At 38.8% G+C, this 18,147-nt stretch overlaps 1 protein-coding gene across 1 annotated transcript; it reads left to right on the forward strand.

Moving 5' to 3' along the window:
- Window positions 1-8,790: 8,790 nt before the first annotated feature.
- LOC100371506 (carboxylesterase 1C-like) lies at window positions 8,791-11,267 on the forward strand. Its single transcript, XM_085506051.1, has 2 exons — window positions 8,791-10,319; window positions 10,853-11,267. Exons 1-2 carry the CDS (start codon window positions 8,791-8,793, stop codon window positions 11,265-11,267), a joined length of 1,944 nt encoding a protein of 647 aa, XP_085362177.1.
- Window positions 11,268-18,147: the final 6,880 nt, after the last annotated feature.

An 18,147-nucleotide genomic window follows, 5' to 3' on the forward strand; every position in this document is an offset into this window, starting at 1 on the left:
TTACTAGTCACACAGCATAACAGTGACAAGGGCAATAAACAAACGTGCAGACGTCAGACACGCGATTCAACAATGTGCGGGTTGCAACTCACTTCCGGTGATGGATAAGTAAATATGAACCCCGGCAGCATAAATATAATAGATTTTAAGGTAGAGATGCAGTTTACCTGACAGGTATTTTAATTAGTTAATTAGGAAACCAAGATGACCTCCCTTGTCCACAAAACTATATATTTTCGGAAAGCTTATTGTATGAATTTTGAAGTTTTGTTAGAATTTTATTTTTATGGACACTGTAGTTTGACATATGTACAAAAATGTGCTTTTTTGGTCAAAAGTGATTTAAAAAAAATAGCTTCTAAACCATGCTTCTGTTTCTGTCAAAATTGGTTTATAGGTACAATGAAGAAAGTGCCGTCTTGAAAACTGTCTACCAGTTGTCAATTTTGCAGGGCAGCAGCTCAAATTTCACTACTTCAAGTTTATGCATAAATTAACACCCAGGCTAGTTGTCTGTACGATTGCTGTAACACTATTCAACTAAAAACAATTCCCCGACGGCGTTTTGAAGATAAACACATTGTCAACCATTTGTGAAAATCAAAATTTCAACTTAAACAAAAGGTCAAAGCGTCTAGGAGCTATTTTTTTTAAAGTTCTGGAATGTGCACTAAAAAGAAGCTGAGATAATTGCTAATTTGCATAACAATTCACCCAATAAGAAGTTTGCTAATGCTCATAGTTAAAATGGCTGTTACAGTTTCAAATTTAAATGTATTATCGTTTTGTAAAAAGTTAAATACAGTGCATAATATGGAGATCCCGTCATTTCTTTTTTCACCATGTTTTTTTTTATTATTTATGTACAGCCATGTTAAATCTTGCTAAGCATTCAAAAGAGATAATTTTGCACTTGTTATCTATATTTTAAAATCGTTTTTTGAGTATGTTCCACTATTCACAATTCTACAAAATTTCAACAGTCTATAGTCAAGACCTTTTGCATAATAGAAAGCAAAAAAAAAATTTCACTCCCAAGTGCCCACGAACCTGTATCTCTGCCTTAAGTGAGAAGACACATGTATGTGCAATGACACAAAATAATGGTCGAGCGTTACTTCTAAGAACCTGATGATTCTATAGAAATAAGCCATCCAAAGAATATAATTGCCATGGCAACCTACAAAATATCATTGCATTGCTCCATGTCACGTCAGACTAAAATGGCTGCACCATAAATCCCCCAGAAGAATGGTGTATTTAAATACATATCAACATTGAGAGCAGATAGCACAGGGGTATATATACCAATGATTGTTTTTAATTCCAGCCTCTCAGAAGCCGCGCTACAAATACTTCAACTCGAGTCGCTCGTGTCGTACTAGTATCTCAAATACCATTCAAACATATGCCGTTGAGGGCAGCACACCGACTTCGTCCGCTGTAAAACAAAGGCTTATGTAACAAATCAATGTAGCTCGACAGCGTACGTTCATACTTGACAACGAACAATTTTATAAAATTTTATAGAGTAGCATTAATAGCAAATGCGAAATGTATTAGTCATCTATCAGATTAAAGGGCGGTAGTCGTCGCGCCACGCATGCGCGAGATTTATGGGTCTCATATAAAATTTTATAGAGTAGCATTGATAGTAAATGTCGAAATGTATCTATTCATCTATCATACTAAACCAGAGACACTAGAAAAGATTTCTTTTCAAGTGTATTTGATTAAACAGGACTAACATTCCCAGAACGTTACAGAAGAACATTAACAAGAAATCACAAGTCATTCATGACACAGTCCCCGTTAGTTATCGAATTTAATATACTAGTATATAGTTTTGTTTATAATCATTGACATCTTGTATCTGATCGTCAAACGAGAACTTGTCCGTATTGAGAGATATTGTTCTGGAACAAAATCAATTAAAACAAAATCGGTCATTTTGAATAAAATTTGGTCAAAGCATCATGTCAGCCTGAGAGATAGAAGCGCATTCATTGAAACAAAATGCCCATCAGTCAGCCATTTTGAATCTGATCTGAAAAACAAACAACATGCCACCGGACTCCATAATGTCTAATGTATGTACAAGTTTGAACAAAATCAATTCGTAAATGCCACACACATTTGATTTTTGATGATGGTTTCAGCACAAAAATTGCCGCCATTTGTCCATTTTGAATCAGAACGTGAAACAAATTGATGTACATATGTATAATATTATGTATGCTGTATGTGTGAAGTTTGAATGTAATCGGTCCAGGCATGTCTAAGATATAGGATCGGACGCACGCACGCACGCACGAAAGCACGGGCACAAGGACGCACGGATGCACAGAGGTCAATCCATAAGTTCCCGTTTTCGGACTGCGTCCGAACAGGGACTAAAAATGGCATCGAGAATAAAGGTTAATTAATATATTTTTCTTGAAGGAAGGGATTGAATCTACAGGAATATCTATTTATGGATGTTTTCCCGTCTGATAGATTACTATACATACGTACATTGATTCTGGAAAAGACGAAAGTTAAGTGGACAATGTGGAATAACACCAGTTACTGTAAAATACTTTATTTCCGCTTGGAATTTATTTTCGCTATTTTCGCTGAAGGGCTGATTCAGTGAAAATAAAATCAAGCAAATATACCCTTTTTCCTATATTTTACATTCAACTCATCAAACCAGTGAAAATAAATTCCATACAAAACACCCAAAAAAGCCTTTTCAGTGAAAATTAATTGCAGCAAAAATATAGTATTTTACAGTCAGTAACATACATGCAGTATTATTCCGGAGACTTAAATGTATACAATATATTTACATCATGTATTCATTATATTTAAAGAATATACTTCGACTCATGTTCCGTTTTTATTGATTTTATAACACATAAAAATACATACTTGAAATAAAAACGATCTTACTCATGTGGTTCATTGCCATTTACCTTCAAACCCATAAAAATAACGTGGAACAAATAAATAAAACATAAATGCGCGATTCATATGTCACAACCTCACGAGCGGCCGTGAAAAAGGGCTTCGAAAATATCAATTGTAAGTGCATTATAAGTTTTACAAAGAATTGCTAAATTATAATTAATTATCATATGCACACATGTTAGTTCATTGAAAATAAATATTTATGTAATATTATTTATGTAATATTCTGTTGATAAAAATGACCTCGTCGTAGATTATATACGAGAAGCAAACAAAAAACGTCATTGTTCATTGGATAGCTAACGATTTCTTGTTTCTTCATTTTCACAATCGGACTTGCTGTGAGATGTAACATTGGGAGCTCTAGCAATTGGTGTGACAGTACATCAATCAGAATAGACGACTAGAAACAGGTCATGTAACCGGTCGACTATCTACCGACAAAGTGCACGCATAGTGGCGAACTATGTGTTATTGTTGTATTGAAACCACACAATATCATTGTACTCGAACCGAACAAAAATCGCAAACATCTTTGTAACTGAACGGCAATTCATTTTAATCTCGAAATATAAACCTTGCCTGTGGTAAAGTAAGCGATTACTGAATGAGAACTGTAATGGACAATGATGTGTAATACTAATAAATTACCTAAATAATAATCCAAATATGTATGAAACAGTCGCTGGTTTGAACATATTCTAAGATTCGTACATTATAGAGCATCTTCGCCTTCCAAGTTAAATCTATTCCGCCGCCGCCTCAAGTTGGCAGAATTGCCTCTATAAACTAGTATTCACTGTCGACTAAATCAAACACTTCGGTGCGTGCTATGACGCATTTACATGGTAAATGAAACATTAAGTCAGGTGTTGTGACGCGTTTCTATGGGAAATCTAAACCGAAGTAACAAAATTAATGGTTCAAATTGATGGGATGGGAAGCTCCTCAAGTTGGCGTGCCCAATCAAATCTTTCAATCAACTGAGGTCAAATAAAGCTTGTCCACAACACGATCACGCACAGTGCGAATCAGACGATAATTATAGAGCCAAATATTGAAAAAAAAACAGATTATCAACATAAATACGTTTTTTTCATATAATTACAAAAAATACAAATATAGAAAGAATGATCATACAAATATTCTATAAATATAAATATAAATATTTGCATACCGTGCAGGTTCACGTGCATACAATGTAGGTAGGTTCACAAACAGGCACGCGATCGAAAAGGGAGCTTGCAATCTTTCTAGTCGTTGGTGGCGCTGTTACATATTCCTTACTTAATTTGTGCCGGCGGATTTCTCAGTTTATTTATCCAATGACGTGTAAAGTCAGTGAAAAAAATAGTTATGAAAAAAACAAACATTATCTATTATGTATATATGGCACATATATTAATATATGTATTATTATTCATATATCTAGTTACCCGTGTTTGCATTTTAACTGAGTGGAACCTTGATTTATGTTATCTTTTCTCTTGGCCAGCCAAGGAACTTTTGTTTTGGATCACCCCTCCAAATTAATCCTTTGCAGATTGATCCACTACAGTCACGAGTGTGTACTAGTATTTAATAGGCGCCCTTAACGACAAGGAGGGGAGATGTGGCAAAAATAGACAGCCAATCAGCTATATTGTATCAAAATACAGTAGAGCGGTTTGTATTTAAATGGCGACCCAAGCAGAACAGATCACGCAGTTTTTCAAGATAAAAGGCCTCACCGATCACATTACTCGCTGAGTTTGTTTGAGGACAGGGAGTGGCAAATCACAAAAATTGTGTAACAGTTCAACTCTTGATGATCAGTCGAAGAGATTTTCTTTCAGAGTTGATAGTTTCACTTTGTTAAAACATGGTCGACATCAGGGGGGGGGGATTGGCACGAGAGGGCGCCATCCGATCTGAATGAAACGTTTCGACGTCAGTCGTCCGTAGCCTACCGTCAAAGCAACAACGTCCCGTTTACGAACAGATGAAATAATTTCAGCAATTTCTTTGCAGAATAATCCTCAACAAAACTTAGAAACATTTCATAGACAAATACAGGCTCCAAAATTATGTCTATTGCAAAACAATTCAACCGATAACCAGTTTGACGACACAATTTCTTGCTGGAGCCCGAGTTCTACGCGTGATTTTATTGCGTTCAAAACTGTTCCATTTCAAACTGCGCATGCACACACAATGTGGTTTCTCGAAATGCATACTAATTAGGTAACTTGTCACTGATAAAAGTCACCGAAAAAATGTTGAGCAATTTTGAGCAATAGTACTAGAGTGAAATATAAACGTGCCTCTGCATTCTCCAATAATTTCATAACTTGCTATGATCATGGTAAAGAGAAAACATGTGCTTACTTTCAACAGTTAGCTGGAGTCCGATCGAAAACGTGTCTCAAAAAATACCTTTACATCATTTTTCCGATTAATTTTTTTCAGCTCGTAACGATAGAATCAGTCAATTTAGAACTAACATGTATGCTATCGGAAAGCATTTTGGCACAATTTTACTGAAAAGACGAGTTTTTCATTGCTCATGAATATTAATTTATGCAAATAAGACGATTATTTCAACCAATCGTGTCATGCAACCCCCCCCCCCCCCCGGTCGACATAAATATTTGTCACTTTGCTGACGAAGTATGCCACGAACAGCCTGCAACTAACAGCCTGCATTAACAAATTGTGAAGTCTGGTTGAAAAAATGCAGCGCCAGTTTTATGGGTTTGGCAAACAATCTACACACACCCTATACGCACGGTTACTAGAAGAATTTTCAATGACCGAAAGAGGGCGCCAATTACCTCATCATACAATTGTTAAGTTTCAGTTTCAGTAGTTCCCTCTTATCAGATTACGTACTTAATTGTCTAACTGGGCACATTTGTCAGAGTAAGTAAATCGATCATGAAATTAGACAAAAATATTCATATGCTTTTAAAAACGTGGGATTGAAAGGCAAAATAGAATTGTTGATGGAGTTGTAAGAATCAAATTGGTGAAATTCCAGGGACGGAGCTACGAATTTTGAAGTAACCGTGCTACACGTCGCCGATATTTTGTTCTTTAGTTTACCGCGAAATGTTACACAGCGTCTGATTGAACGCCTTTCCAACAGGCGCATGGCAATCAAACTTGGCCATTTGTTTAACGTAAAATACGCGTTTACCCAGGCTGATCCCACACGGGTTGGTGGAGTCGGCAATAAGTAGGAACCAACAAATCGTTCGATTCGGGCGATGGTTGTCTTTCAGATTAGATATATCACTGGACTCATTTTTGCCTAGGTATAACATATCTTATACAAAGAACTGAGAAAACCATAATCATGTTGGGTGCGTGAAACATATCAAATGTTGACAACGTACGAAGACGTTAACGACATTTTCAACCACAATTAGATTACTTCGCCATGACTTTCGTGATAAGTAAAATATCAAACCATCTAACTAACTAACTATCTCAATAATTCTAGGCGTGATTGTAAATGTAATTTTCAAACATGGAACCAGGTACGAAGTGATACAGCGCCCGAAACTTTCTACTTAACCTTAGTAAAAAAATGGCTACGAAACAGCGATTACAGATACAGCGAGCGGTCATTGAGCAAATTAGCACCCGTATTTCGGCGTTGTGTGATTTAATCGATTATTTTCTTGTTAGCGGCAACGTCTCAATCGATATAATTAAAAAAAAATACTGATCGACATCCGTAGTATGCTATATCATTATTTATCGAAGTGGGGTCATTATTCAGTTATGTTGACCCAAGGATGATAGTATTGGCCGAGGCGCAGCCGAGCTCAATAATTTTATCTGTGAGTCATCTGATGTAACTATTTGTTTTATTTTACCAAATAAAACAATATATTCAATAGCAACATCGATAATATTCAGTTTGTTTATTTTATTGTAAACAACAACAACAACATACACTTCATTAAGTGCCCTGGATATAATGTCATAAGTTGTTGTTGTTTATAAAACTACTTAAAATTGTAGTTGATCGTAATGTGGTATTTGCTGCACCCTGACATATCAGTTGCAGACTTTCCATCTAAAGAACGCTACCACTCAGCTGGGATTTCTCGTTTCAATTGGCTTCAAGATATATTCCTCATATACCACCACAGAACATAAAGAAATATTTTATTAACATGAAATAAGTGGTTTAATTTTGTTGTCACAATGCAATGCAATGCAATGAAGATTGTTGTTTAAATTAAATAATAATAATTATTAAAGATCCTTGCGGCCAGAACAGTGAAAGTATCTCTGTCACCACACACCGCGTATCATTTGTGTATTTTTGTTATTCAGAGGGATCTCGTGTTGATTTATTCCTACTGATAAACAAGTTTTAAAATATTTCGTCGATAGCTGATAATGATTTTTTCGTAAAACACACTGAAAACAGTGAAATAGTCATAATTTACAAAAGAAAATATTTTCATTGCGGAATAACCGTTACTAAGGTGTTACTCGGTTCATCAAACTGACCGTCCTGTCGATTGCCAGGCGAAAGCACTTCGTAGTATTGACGACTAAATAGTCCTACTGCCACACCGTTTGTGCCACGGAAAGTAAAATGAACCTTCTAACTTTGAAAACAGCCAAAATCTACAAACAACACGTACACATTCGTTGGGTTCGTTAATCGAACATCTGCATGGCAAAAAAAAAGTTGGTGAGCGTCTTCCCGAAAGTAGTGCCATTTTGACGCATGGACCAATCAACGACGAGCATAAGATCGCGTGGTGACAGTATAAATATAGTTCTGCCTGGGAGATTGACCGGACCCCACACAAAGAAGCTCGGTAAATCTGTTCTATCGCTTTGAATTTCAGCATTCCAATGATGTATTCCTGGGAGAAAAAGATGTATAATAATAAGGTTACAGCGTGCGTATTGACCGACGCGCAGCGGAGATTGATGCGACCACGTACTGTCTGAGTGCATACTTTGCAGTATCCTCGTAATAACCTCATATAATAATAATAATAATAATAATAATAATAATAATAATAATAACATCGTCAACATCACAAAACACTACGTCGTTTACGATGTTAATTTTCTGTACGCGTAACAGGTGTCTTACAATGGTCAGTGGCGGCGGCACAGGTGGGGGGGGGGGTAGAGCCCTAAAAAAATGTTGGGGACGACCCCCCTCAAAATGAAGGCGTTTCAAAGGGTCTATATTTCAAACTTTTGAAGGGGGAGCATGCCCCCGACCCCCTAGCAGATCTCGCCTCTCCATGCACAATTCCTCGCCGCCGCCTCTGATGGTACTCTCTGTTTTTTTGAGAATCAGTCTAAAACACTCCTTGTCAATGTCTTCAAAATTGCGGCCGGTGTTCTTCACCATACAGAGGGGTATTTTCATCCATCTGTTTTGGATCCAACGCGTTAACTGCACTTCTCTCGTCAAGATTTGAAAAATCAAATCCTAATTCAAAATTTGGCTCACCGGGATGAAACATAGTGTAGACAACGACGCTATAATGTAAACAAACCACCGCGTATGTAAGGGCACTCAGGCTCACAACTGTACGAGTAATCTTTCATGAGTCACGGGTTACCACATTCTGACCAATTATTGGGATGGGGATCCCAATCAAAACGACGTATTCAGACAACTGAAATGCAGGTATAATATATTGCGTCTAATTAACCTGATTTGTTCTCGGTATACATGGCGAGACAGGAATGTTCCACCCTGCCCTATTCCTAAAATAGGATCCGTATCTCAACGCTGATTATATCTATTTTGTCAGTGTAATCTTACTCAATGTGTTGCGCGTCCCCGAGCAAGCATTACCTTTGACTATGGCGTTCTGTGGCAAAATGTTCGTTAATCTGGTTATAATAGTATTTTTGGGTTTTCATGTCTCTGGAGACCCGATTGCTGACACCAAATACGGACAGGTACGAGGAGTCTACTCAGATACCGGTCAGGAAGGACTGAAAGTGACGTATTTTCGTGGAATAAAGTATACCGAACCAATGGTAGGAGACTTGCGTTTCGAATTGCCAGTTGAGATCAAACCATGGTCGCCCGAAATCTATGACGCCACAGTGTTTGGTCCATCTTGTCCTCAATATTTTACAATACCCGAATGGATGGCGAAGGCACTTCCGAATTACGACATATCTGAAGACTGTCTTCTCTTGAATATCTACGTACCTGGCCATACCCTACAGCCAGCAAACACGTATCCAGTTATGGTATGGATTCACGGTGGAGGGTTCGATATCGGACAAGGTATGCTGTATGAGAGCACGTTTCTGGCTGGAGCGCACGGCGTTATTGTCGTAACCATCAATTACCGCCTTGGGGCTTTCGGCTGGCTGAGCACCGGTGACGAACATTCTCCAGGCAATTTTGGCCTCCATGACCAAATTATGTCACTACAATGGGTTCAAGAAAATATTGCCAATTTTGGTGGTGACCCTACTCAGGTGACAATCTTTGGCGAATCGGCTGGGGGCATCAGTACCGGTATTTTAGCCCATTCCCCGAAAGCTGCTAATTTATTTCATCGCGTCATCTCCCAGAGTGGTGTGTTTCACCCAGGGTTCATCATACCAATTGAACGAGCAACAGATTTTGCTTATAACGTTGGATACACTGCCAACTGTAACACAACAGAGAACCCCGATCTGACCGACCATTACCTACTAATTGAGTGTCTGCGTAATTTGACCTGGGAAGAGTTATTGTACGCCCAGAAGCAATCAACTATTGTAACTACCCCAGTTGAAGATGGCGACATCATCCCAGATATTGAATTAATGTACGAATCTGAAAAGTTCAAAGAATACGATTATATGGCGGGTACAAACAGTTGGGAAGCTTCGTTAATAGCAGCAAATGTGGACCAATTAGACGATGGAATGATCAATGACGTCATGTTCAGAGCAATGATAACAGTAGAAGTTGAGGCCTTTTTTGACCATAACGAACCCTTGATATCAGACGCTTCGTACCATAAATATACAGCATGGTATCAAACAGATGACGACGAAGTACGTTTAGATAGACTTAAAAACTTTTTCAACGAACTGACTTTCATTTCCCCAGCTGTAGCACAGTTACGTGAACACTCGAGGCGCACTCTCATTCCTCCAAGCCCACCAGAAACCAACACATATCACTACTATTTTGACCACCGTCCAAGTTTCTATAAAGGTCCTGATTACATTGACGGTGCTGCGCACGCCACTGAAATACCGTTCACATTTGGGCACCTCATGATGACGGGTATCGGCCCATTTGAAAACATGACTGCGCCCGCGGATGAAAAACAGCTCAGTTTAGACATGTCCAGATACTGGACAAATTTTGCTAAGTCAGGGTAAGTCACTTATTTCATATTTGACAATATGATTACACTCTTAGTATTCAATTATCTTACATCCCATGACCATGCCAGCCAATCAGGTTGACGCGGTGTAACAGATAATTTTATAAATTTTCCTGTATCCTCGGGGGTAAAAATCCGTAGTAACGTAAAACGTAACGTATCCCAAAGATACAGAGTGTGCTTAGTTGGTGCCATACAAAGTGGTCTTTTATACCCCCTATACGCATGTCACATAAAGTTACAGTTGCGAGACACACTTTGATACATAAAAACATGTCAACAAACAATAGGTTCTCTGATTGGTCTATCTTTTAGGTACAGTTTTGCAAGAGGCTCTCTGATTGGTCTGACTTTTAGGCACAGTTTTGCAAGAGGCTCTCTGATTGGTCTGACTTTTAGGCACAGTTTTGTTTTCGCATTAAATGACATTTTCGGCTACTTATATGCAAATTAGATATATGCGCTCAATGACATGCAATCTCCACAATCCATGTAAAACATATATATTTATTTATATATTACAGAGATCCCAACCTTCCTGTTGCCGTGCCAGTCCAATGGCCACTGTATGATAATACTCTCTATACCTACATGCGATTTGAACCGAATATGACCATAGATAACGTGAGAGAAAATCTACGAGCTGATGGTACTGCATTTTGGAACGAATATGTTCCCATTCTACTGAATCTGACGTGTCCCCCGACTACTCCTTGCTCACAAAGTACGAGCTCTGGTGCCAAGATATCATTCAATCAGTCCGAGGAGGACGCGGAGGTAGATGTCCCCGTCAATGGTCTGTTGATTGCCTGTGTTTGTTTATTAGTTGTTGGTATCGCTTTGGCAGTGGCCTTAGTGGTGGTTGTTAAGAGAAAACCTAGACGCCGATCTGACGATCAAATTCAGCTTCATCCAAACAACAAAAACAGTTCTTTCTAGTCCATCTTCGCTTAGTCTACTGAATCGAAAAATGAGAAATGTACTGTTATGTAAAATTCTTCCTATTTCTTATAGACGATAGTTAGTTCAAAACAATAATTGGACAGTCTGAATGATGTTATATAATTTAATGACCCGACTCTCGTCACGGTGTGAGTGTCACGATGCGATAATCTTCAAGATGTACATTTTACGAAAAGCTGATGTATCGAGCTAGAAACATAGGCAACCGCATTTTAATATTACTTAATTTGAAGTTACTTATTTTGTTCTTAAAACAAATGAAAACAGTCACTGGTAGCACACTGTTCGATGGTTTAATATTAATTAAGGGCTATGAACACTAGTTTTTTTTCATGGTTCTCGTCAGACATTTTCACACTGATCATATCCTTCATTCAATATAATTATCTGTATTTCTTGTTTATGTCGTTTATGATGAAAATAACAATAGCATAAAAGTATGCATGCAATTGGCATATCAGTTACTCAGTTACTGACTCGACATAGTCTCGTTTCAAGCAACCTATACCAATTTAAAAAAAAATGATCAATCGATTGACATTGATCAATCGATTGACAGGTAGATAGACTGGGTGATTTATTGATCACTTTATATGTTACTTGACTCAATTATGGATGTATGATGCCTGCCAATAATCGGTTATGTATTCGATGCGAAACTGTGTCGACTTACTGGGGGAACGACATGTACAAAATGATGACATCATCAGCCACAATAAATTGATCACAGAGGCGGCGGCACGAAATTTTGCACGCCGGGGGGGGGGGGGGGTCTGCTCACCAACCTTGCAGCGAAGACGCGACCTTACTAAGGATACCGGGGGCATGCTCCCTTTAAACATTTGGAAATCTAAACCCTCTGAAACGCTATTCCCTGCATTGTGAGGGGCAAATTTTGCTGACACAAAGAGTTTCAGCTTGATTTTGAAGGGGCGACGCCGCCACTGGGTCATGAAACTTTATCGAACTAGTTACCTGGGCGTTATCTTTCTAGATAAGATATTAGCATTTAGAACTTTGTTCTATGTGCAATAGGGCAGAATAGCGTCGCTTGTCTAATCGTGTATAAGCTTCACGATGTAGATTAGTATAGGGCAGAATAGCGTCGCTTGTCTAATCGTGTATAAGCTTCACGATGTAGATTAGTATAGGGCAGAATAGCGTCACGTGTCTAATCGTGTATAAGCTTCACGATGTAGATTAGTATAGGGCAGAATAGCGTCACGTGTCTAATCGTGTATAAGCTTCACGATGTAGATTAGTATAGGGCAGAATAGCGTCGCTTGTCTAATCGTGTATAAGCTTCACGATGTAGATTAGTATAGGGCAGAATAGCGTGGCTTGTCTAATCGTGTATAAGCTTCACGATGTAGATTAGTATAGGGCAGAATAGCGTCGCTTGTCTAATCGTGTATAAGCTTCACGATGTAGATTAGTATAGGACAGAATAGCGTCGCTTGTCTAATCGTGTATAAGCTTCACGATGTAGATTAGTATAGGGCAGAATAGCGTCGCTTGTCTAATCGTGTATAAGCTTCACGATGTAGATTAGTATAGGGCAGAATAGCGTCGCCTGTCTAATCGTGCATAAGCTTCACGATGTAGATTAGTATAGGGCAGAATAGCGTCGCTTGTCTAATCGTGTATAAGCTTCACGATGTAGATTAGTATAGGGCAGAATAGCGTCACGTGTCTAATCGTGTATAAGCTTCACGATGTAGATTAGTATAGGGCAGAATAGCGTCACGTGTCTAATCGTGCATAAGCTTCACGATGTAGATTAGTATAGGGCAGAATAGCGTCGCTTGTCTAATCGTGTATAAGCTTCACGATGTAGATTAGTATAGGGCAGAATAGCGTCACGTGTCTAATCGTGTATAAGCTTCACGATGTAGATTAGTATAGGGCAGAATAGCGTCGCGTGTCTAATCGTGTATAAGCTTCACGATGTAGATTAGTATAGGGCAGAATAGCGTCACGTGTCTAATCGTGTATAAGCTTCACGATGTAGATTAGTATAGGGCAGAATAGCGTCGCGTGTCTAATCGTGTATAAGCTTCACGATGTAGATTAGTATAGGGCAGAATAGCGTCACGTGTCTAATCGTGTATAAGCTTCACGATGTAGATTAGTATAGGGCAGAATAGCGTCACGTGTCTAATCGTGTATAAGCTTTACGATGTAGATTAGTATAGGGCAGAATAGCGTGGCTTGTCTAATCGTGCATAAGCTTCACGATGTAGATTAGTATAGGACAGAATAGCGTCGCTTGTCTAATCGTGTATAAGCTTCACGATGTAGATTAGTATAGGGCAGAATAGCGTCACGTGTCTAATCGTGTATAAGCTTCACGATGTAGATTAGTATAGGGCAGAATAGCGTGGCTTGTCTAATCGTGTATAAGCTTCACGATGTAGATTAGTATAGGACAGAATAGCGTCGCTTGTCTAATCGTGTATAAGCTTCACGATGTAGATTAGTATAGGGCAGAATAGCGTCGCTTGTCTAATCGTGCATAAGCTTTACGATGTAGATTAGTATAGGGCAGAATAGCGTCACGTGTCTAATCGTGTATAAGCTTCACGATGTAGATTAGTATAGGGCAGAATAGCGTGGCTTGTCTAATCGTGTATAAGCTTCACGATGTAGATTAGTATAGGGCAGAATAGCGTCGCGTGTCTAATCGTGTATAAGCTTCACGATGTAGATTAGTATAGGGCAGAATAGCGTCACGTGTCTAATCGTGTATAAGCTTCACGATGTAGATTAGTATAGGGCAGAATAGCGTCACGTGTCTAATCGTGTATAAGCTTCACGATGTAGATTAGTATAGGGCAGAATAGCGTGGCTTGTCTAATCGTGCATAAGCTTCACGATGTAGATTAGTATAGGGCAGAATAGCGTCGCGTGTCTAATCGTGCATAAGCTTTACGATGTAGATTAGTATAGGGCAGAATAGCGTCACGTGTCTAATCGTGTATAAGCTTCACGATGTAGATTAGTATAGGGCAGAATAGCGTGGCTTGTCTAATCGTGTATAAGCTTCACGATGTAGATTAGTATAGGACAGAATAGCGTCGCTTGTCTAATCGTGTATAAGCTTCACGATGTAGATTAGTATAGGGCAGAATAGCGTCGCTTGTCTAATCGTGCATAAGCTTCACGATGTAGATTAGTATAGGGCAGAATAGCGTCACGTGTCTAATCGTGTATAAGCTTCACGATGTAGATTAGTATAGGGCAGAATAGCGTCGCTTGTCTAATCGTGTATAAGCTTCACGATGTAGATTAGTATAGGGCAGAATAGCGTCGCTTGTCTAATCGTGTATAAGCTTCACGATGTAGATTAGTATAGGGCAGAATAGCGTGGCTTGTCTAATCGTGTATAAGCTTCACGATGTAGATTAGTATAGGACAGAATAGCGTCGCCTGTCTAATCGTGCATAAGCTTCACGATGTAGATTAGTATAGGGCAGAATAGCGTCGCTTGTCTAATCGGGTATAAGCTTCACGATGTAGATTAGTATAGGGCAGAATAGCGTCGCTTGTCTAATCGTGTATAAGCTTCACGATGTAGATTAGTATAGGGGTACTTTACTGTGATTAGACGTCACACTATTGTATTTAGCAGTAATTACCCGAGAATACCACCTCAGACCAGAATACCGACTCACACAGCGGGTGTTCTAAAACCACCCCGGAGGCAATTATAGAACCCCCTAGTACTTCTGGTATACGACTTAGGTATTTAATCTGAAATTTTGAGTGCCACTTCTTTCGAAACTATATGCACATGGCACGTACCAGTTTTTTTCTGCTCATCATTCCATATGTAGGCGTGAGTGGCGCCCTCGCTGGACGAACTGCATCAGTGGGTTTTAAGCACCGTGGAGGGCACACCTCACGCGACCTTGTCAGGCTAACCACGCCATAGTTCGTCTAAAACAATAACAAGTTACATAACACACTTATGCATCAATGCTCAGCCAGACAATATGTGAATTTAAACAACATCCGTCATTGAAATGGACCAGAGATTTCTAGACATCGTCGCGGCATCGTTCATTTCGGTAACACGGATACGATTTTAAAAATAATTACCAATAAGCAGGAATAAATCGCAAATACTAGTATATAAAAACTTCAGTTGAGTTATTAGAATATCGTGGTTTAAGATATACTACCACCATTCGGGGTCTCAGACCAGAAATTCTTCGGTGGTTCTCTATTACATATCGACGTGGTTATGAAAAACACCCTGGATTTACCCAAGGATGCGATCTATTGAAAGTAAGCCTCAAAGACCCGTTGGATTCGTTCTCGAGAGATTCTCTCCCAAACTTTAGAAATCCTGTTATATGTCCACTGGTGTTGTGACAAGAAGTCTCTCAGACTAATATAATGTATTCAGAAATCAAGTCATTTGTTGTTTTCTTTTTGAATTCGGCTTGTCCATGCAGGGTGGAGTGAGGGTGGGGGTTATGATGGGGAACTCTGGCAGTATTAATAGTTACCCTTTCAACGTCATTGCGTATTAGTGTATCTCATTTCACAAGCAGGTCGTTACTATACGTGTTCAACATACACCTGTTTCCGTGATAGAGGGCGCTGTTCAAATGTAACTTCGTTTTTTTTTACATCTCACTACTTCTCATTTCTCACTTTTTACCTCTCTCTTCTCACTTCTCATTTCTCACTTTTTACCTCTCTCTTCTCACTTCTCATTTCTCACTTTTTACCTCTCTCTTCTCACTTTTTACGTCTCACTTTTTACCTCTCTCTTCTCACTTCTTACGTCTCACTTTTTACCTCTCTCTTCTCACTTCTTACGTCTCACTTTTTACCTCTCTCTTCTCACTTCTTACGTCTCACTTTTTACCTCTCTCTTCTCACTTCTTACGTCTCACTTTTTACCTCTCTCTTCTCACTTCTTACGTCTCACTTTTTACCTCTCTCTTCTCACTTCTTACGTCTCACTTTTACCTCTCTCTTCTCACTTCTTACGTCTCACTTTTTACCTCTCTCTTCTCACTTCTTACGTCTCACTTTTTACCTCTATCTTCTCACTTCTTACATCTCACTTTTACCTCTCTCTTCTCACTTCTTACGTCTCACTTTTTACCTCTCTCTTCTCACTTCTTATGTCTCACTTTTTACCTCTCTCTTCTCACTTCTCACGTCTCACTTTTTACCTATCTCTTCGCACTTCTTACGTCTCACTTTTTACCTCTCTCTTCTCACTTCTTACGTCTCACTTTTCACCTATCTCTTCTCACGTCTCACTTTTTACCTCTCTCTTCTCACGTCTAACTTTTTACCTCTCTCTTCTCACGTCTAACTTTTTACCTCTCTCTTCTCACTTCTTACGTCTCACTTTTTACCTCTCTCTTCTCACTTCTTACGTCTCACTTTTTACCTCTCTCTTCTCACTTCTTACGTCTCACTTTTTACCTCTCTATTCTAACTTCTTACGTCTCACTTTTACCTCTCTCTTCTCACTTCTTACGTCTCACTTTTTACCTCTCTCTTCTCACTTCTTACGTCTCACTTTTTACCTCTCTCTTCTCACTTCTTACGTCTCACTTTTACCTCTCTCTTCTCACTTCTTACGTCTCACTTTTTACCTCTCTCTTCTCACTTCTTACGTCTCACGTTTTACCTCTCTCTTCTCACTTCTTATGTCTCACTTTTTACCTCTCTCTTCTCACTTCTTACGTTTCACTTTTTACCTCTCTCTTCTCACTTTTTACGTCTCACTTTTTACCTATCTCTTCTCACTTCTTACGTCTCACTTTTTACCTATCTCTTCTCACTTCTTACGTCTCACTTTTTACCTCTCTCTTCTCACTTCTTACGTCTTACTTTTTACCTCTCTCTTCTCACTTCTTACGTCTCACTTTTTACCTCTCTCTTCTCACTTCTTACGTCTCACTTTTTACCTCTCTCTTCTCACGTCTCACTTTTTACCTCTCTCTTCTCACGTCTAACTTTTTACCTCTCTCTTCTCACGTCTAACTTTTTACCTCTCTCTTCTCACTTCTTACGTCTCACTTTTTACCTCTCTCTTCTCACTTCTTACGTCTCACTTTTTACCTCTCTCTTCTCACTTCTTACGTCTCACTTTTTACCTCTCTCTTCTCACTTCTTACGTCTCACTTTTTACTTCTCTCTTCTCACTCCTTACGTCTCACTTTTTACCTAACTTAGCAGTTTTGTGCCTAACTTAACAATACTTTGCCTAACTTAGCAGTTTTGTGCCTAACTTAACAACATTTTTCCTAAATTAAACATTTTGCCTAACTTAACAATACTTTTCCTCGCTTAAAGCGGCCGGGGCAGTCGTCACCTGCGCACGCGGACGGTCGTAGCGTGCTGTTGTTTACGACTCAATTCGCTTAGGCCTCAATTCCCGCGCGTGAGCAGGTGTCGGCAACTCATCAATATCACATCACATCAATATCACATCACATCAATATCACATCACACCAATATCACATCACATCAATATCACATCACATCAATATCACATCACATCAATATCACATCACATCAATATCACATCACATCAATATCACATCACATCAATATCACATCACATCAATATCACATCACATCAATATCACATCACATCAATATCACATCACATCAATATCACATCACATCATTATCACATCACATCAATATCACATCACATCAATATCACATCACATCAATATCACATCACATCAATATCACATCACATCAATATCACATCACATCAATATCACATCACATCAATATCACATCACATCAATATCACATCACATCAATATCACATCACATCAATATCACATCACATCAATATCACATCACATCA

The sequence above is a fragment of the Saccoglossus kowalevskii genome, chromosome 12 (genome assembly GCF_978046115.1).
Source record: "Saccoglossus kowalevskii chromosome 12, keSacKowa6.1, whole genome shotgun sequence".
Lineage (NCBI taxonomy): Eukaryota > Metazoa > Hemichordata > Enteropneusta > Harrimaniidae > Saccoglossus > Saccoglossus kowalevskii.

Coding starts and splice junctions, on each gene's coding strand:
- LOC100371506 (XM_085506051.1), top strand. CDS start 8,791: ATGGCGTTCTGTGGCAAAATGTTCGTTAATCTGGTTATAATAGTATTT. Junction 10,320..10,852: donor ACAAATTTTGCTAAGTCAGG/GTAAGTCACTTA, acceptor TATATATTACAG/AGATCCCAACCTTCCTGTTG.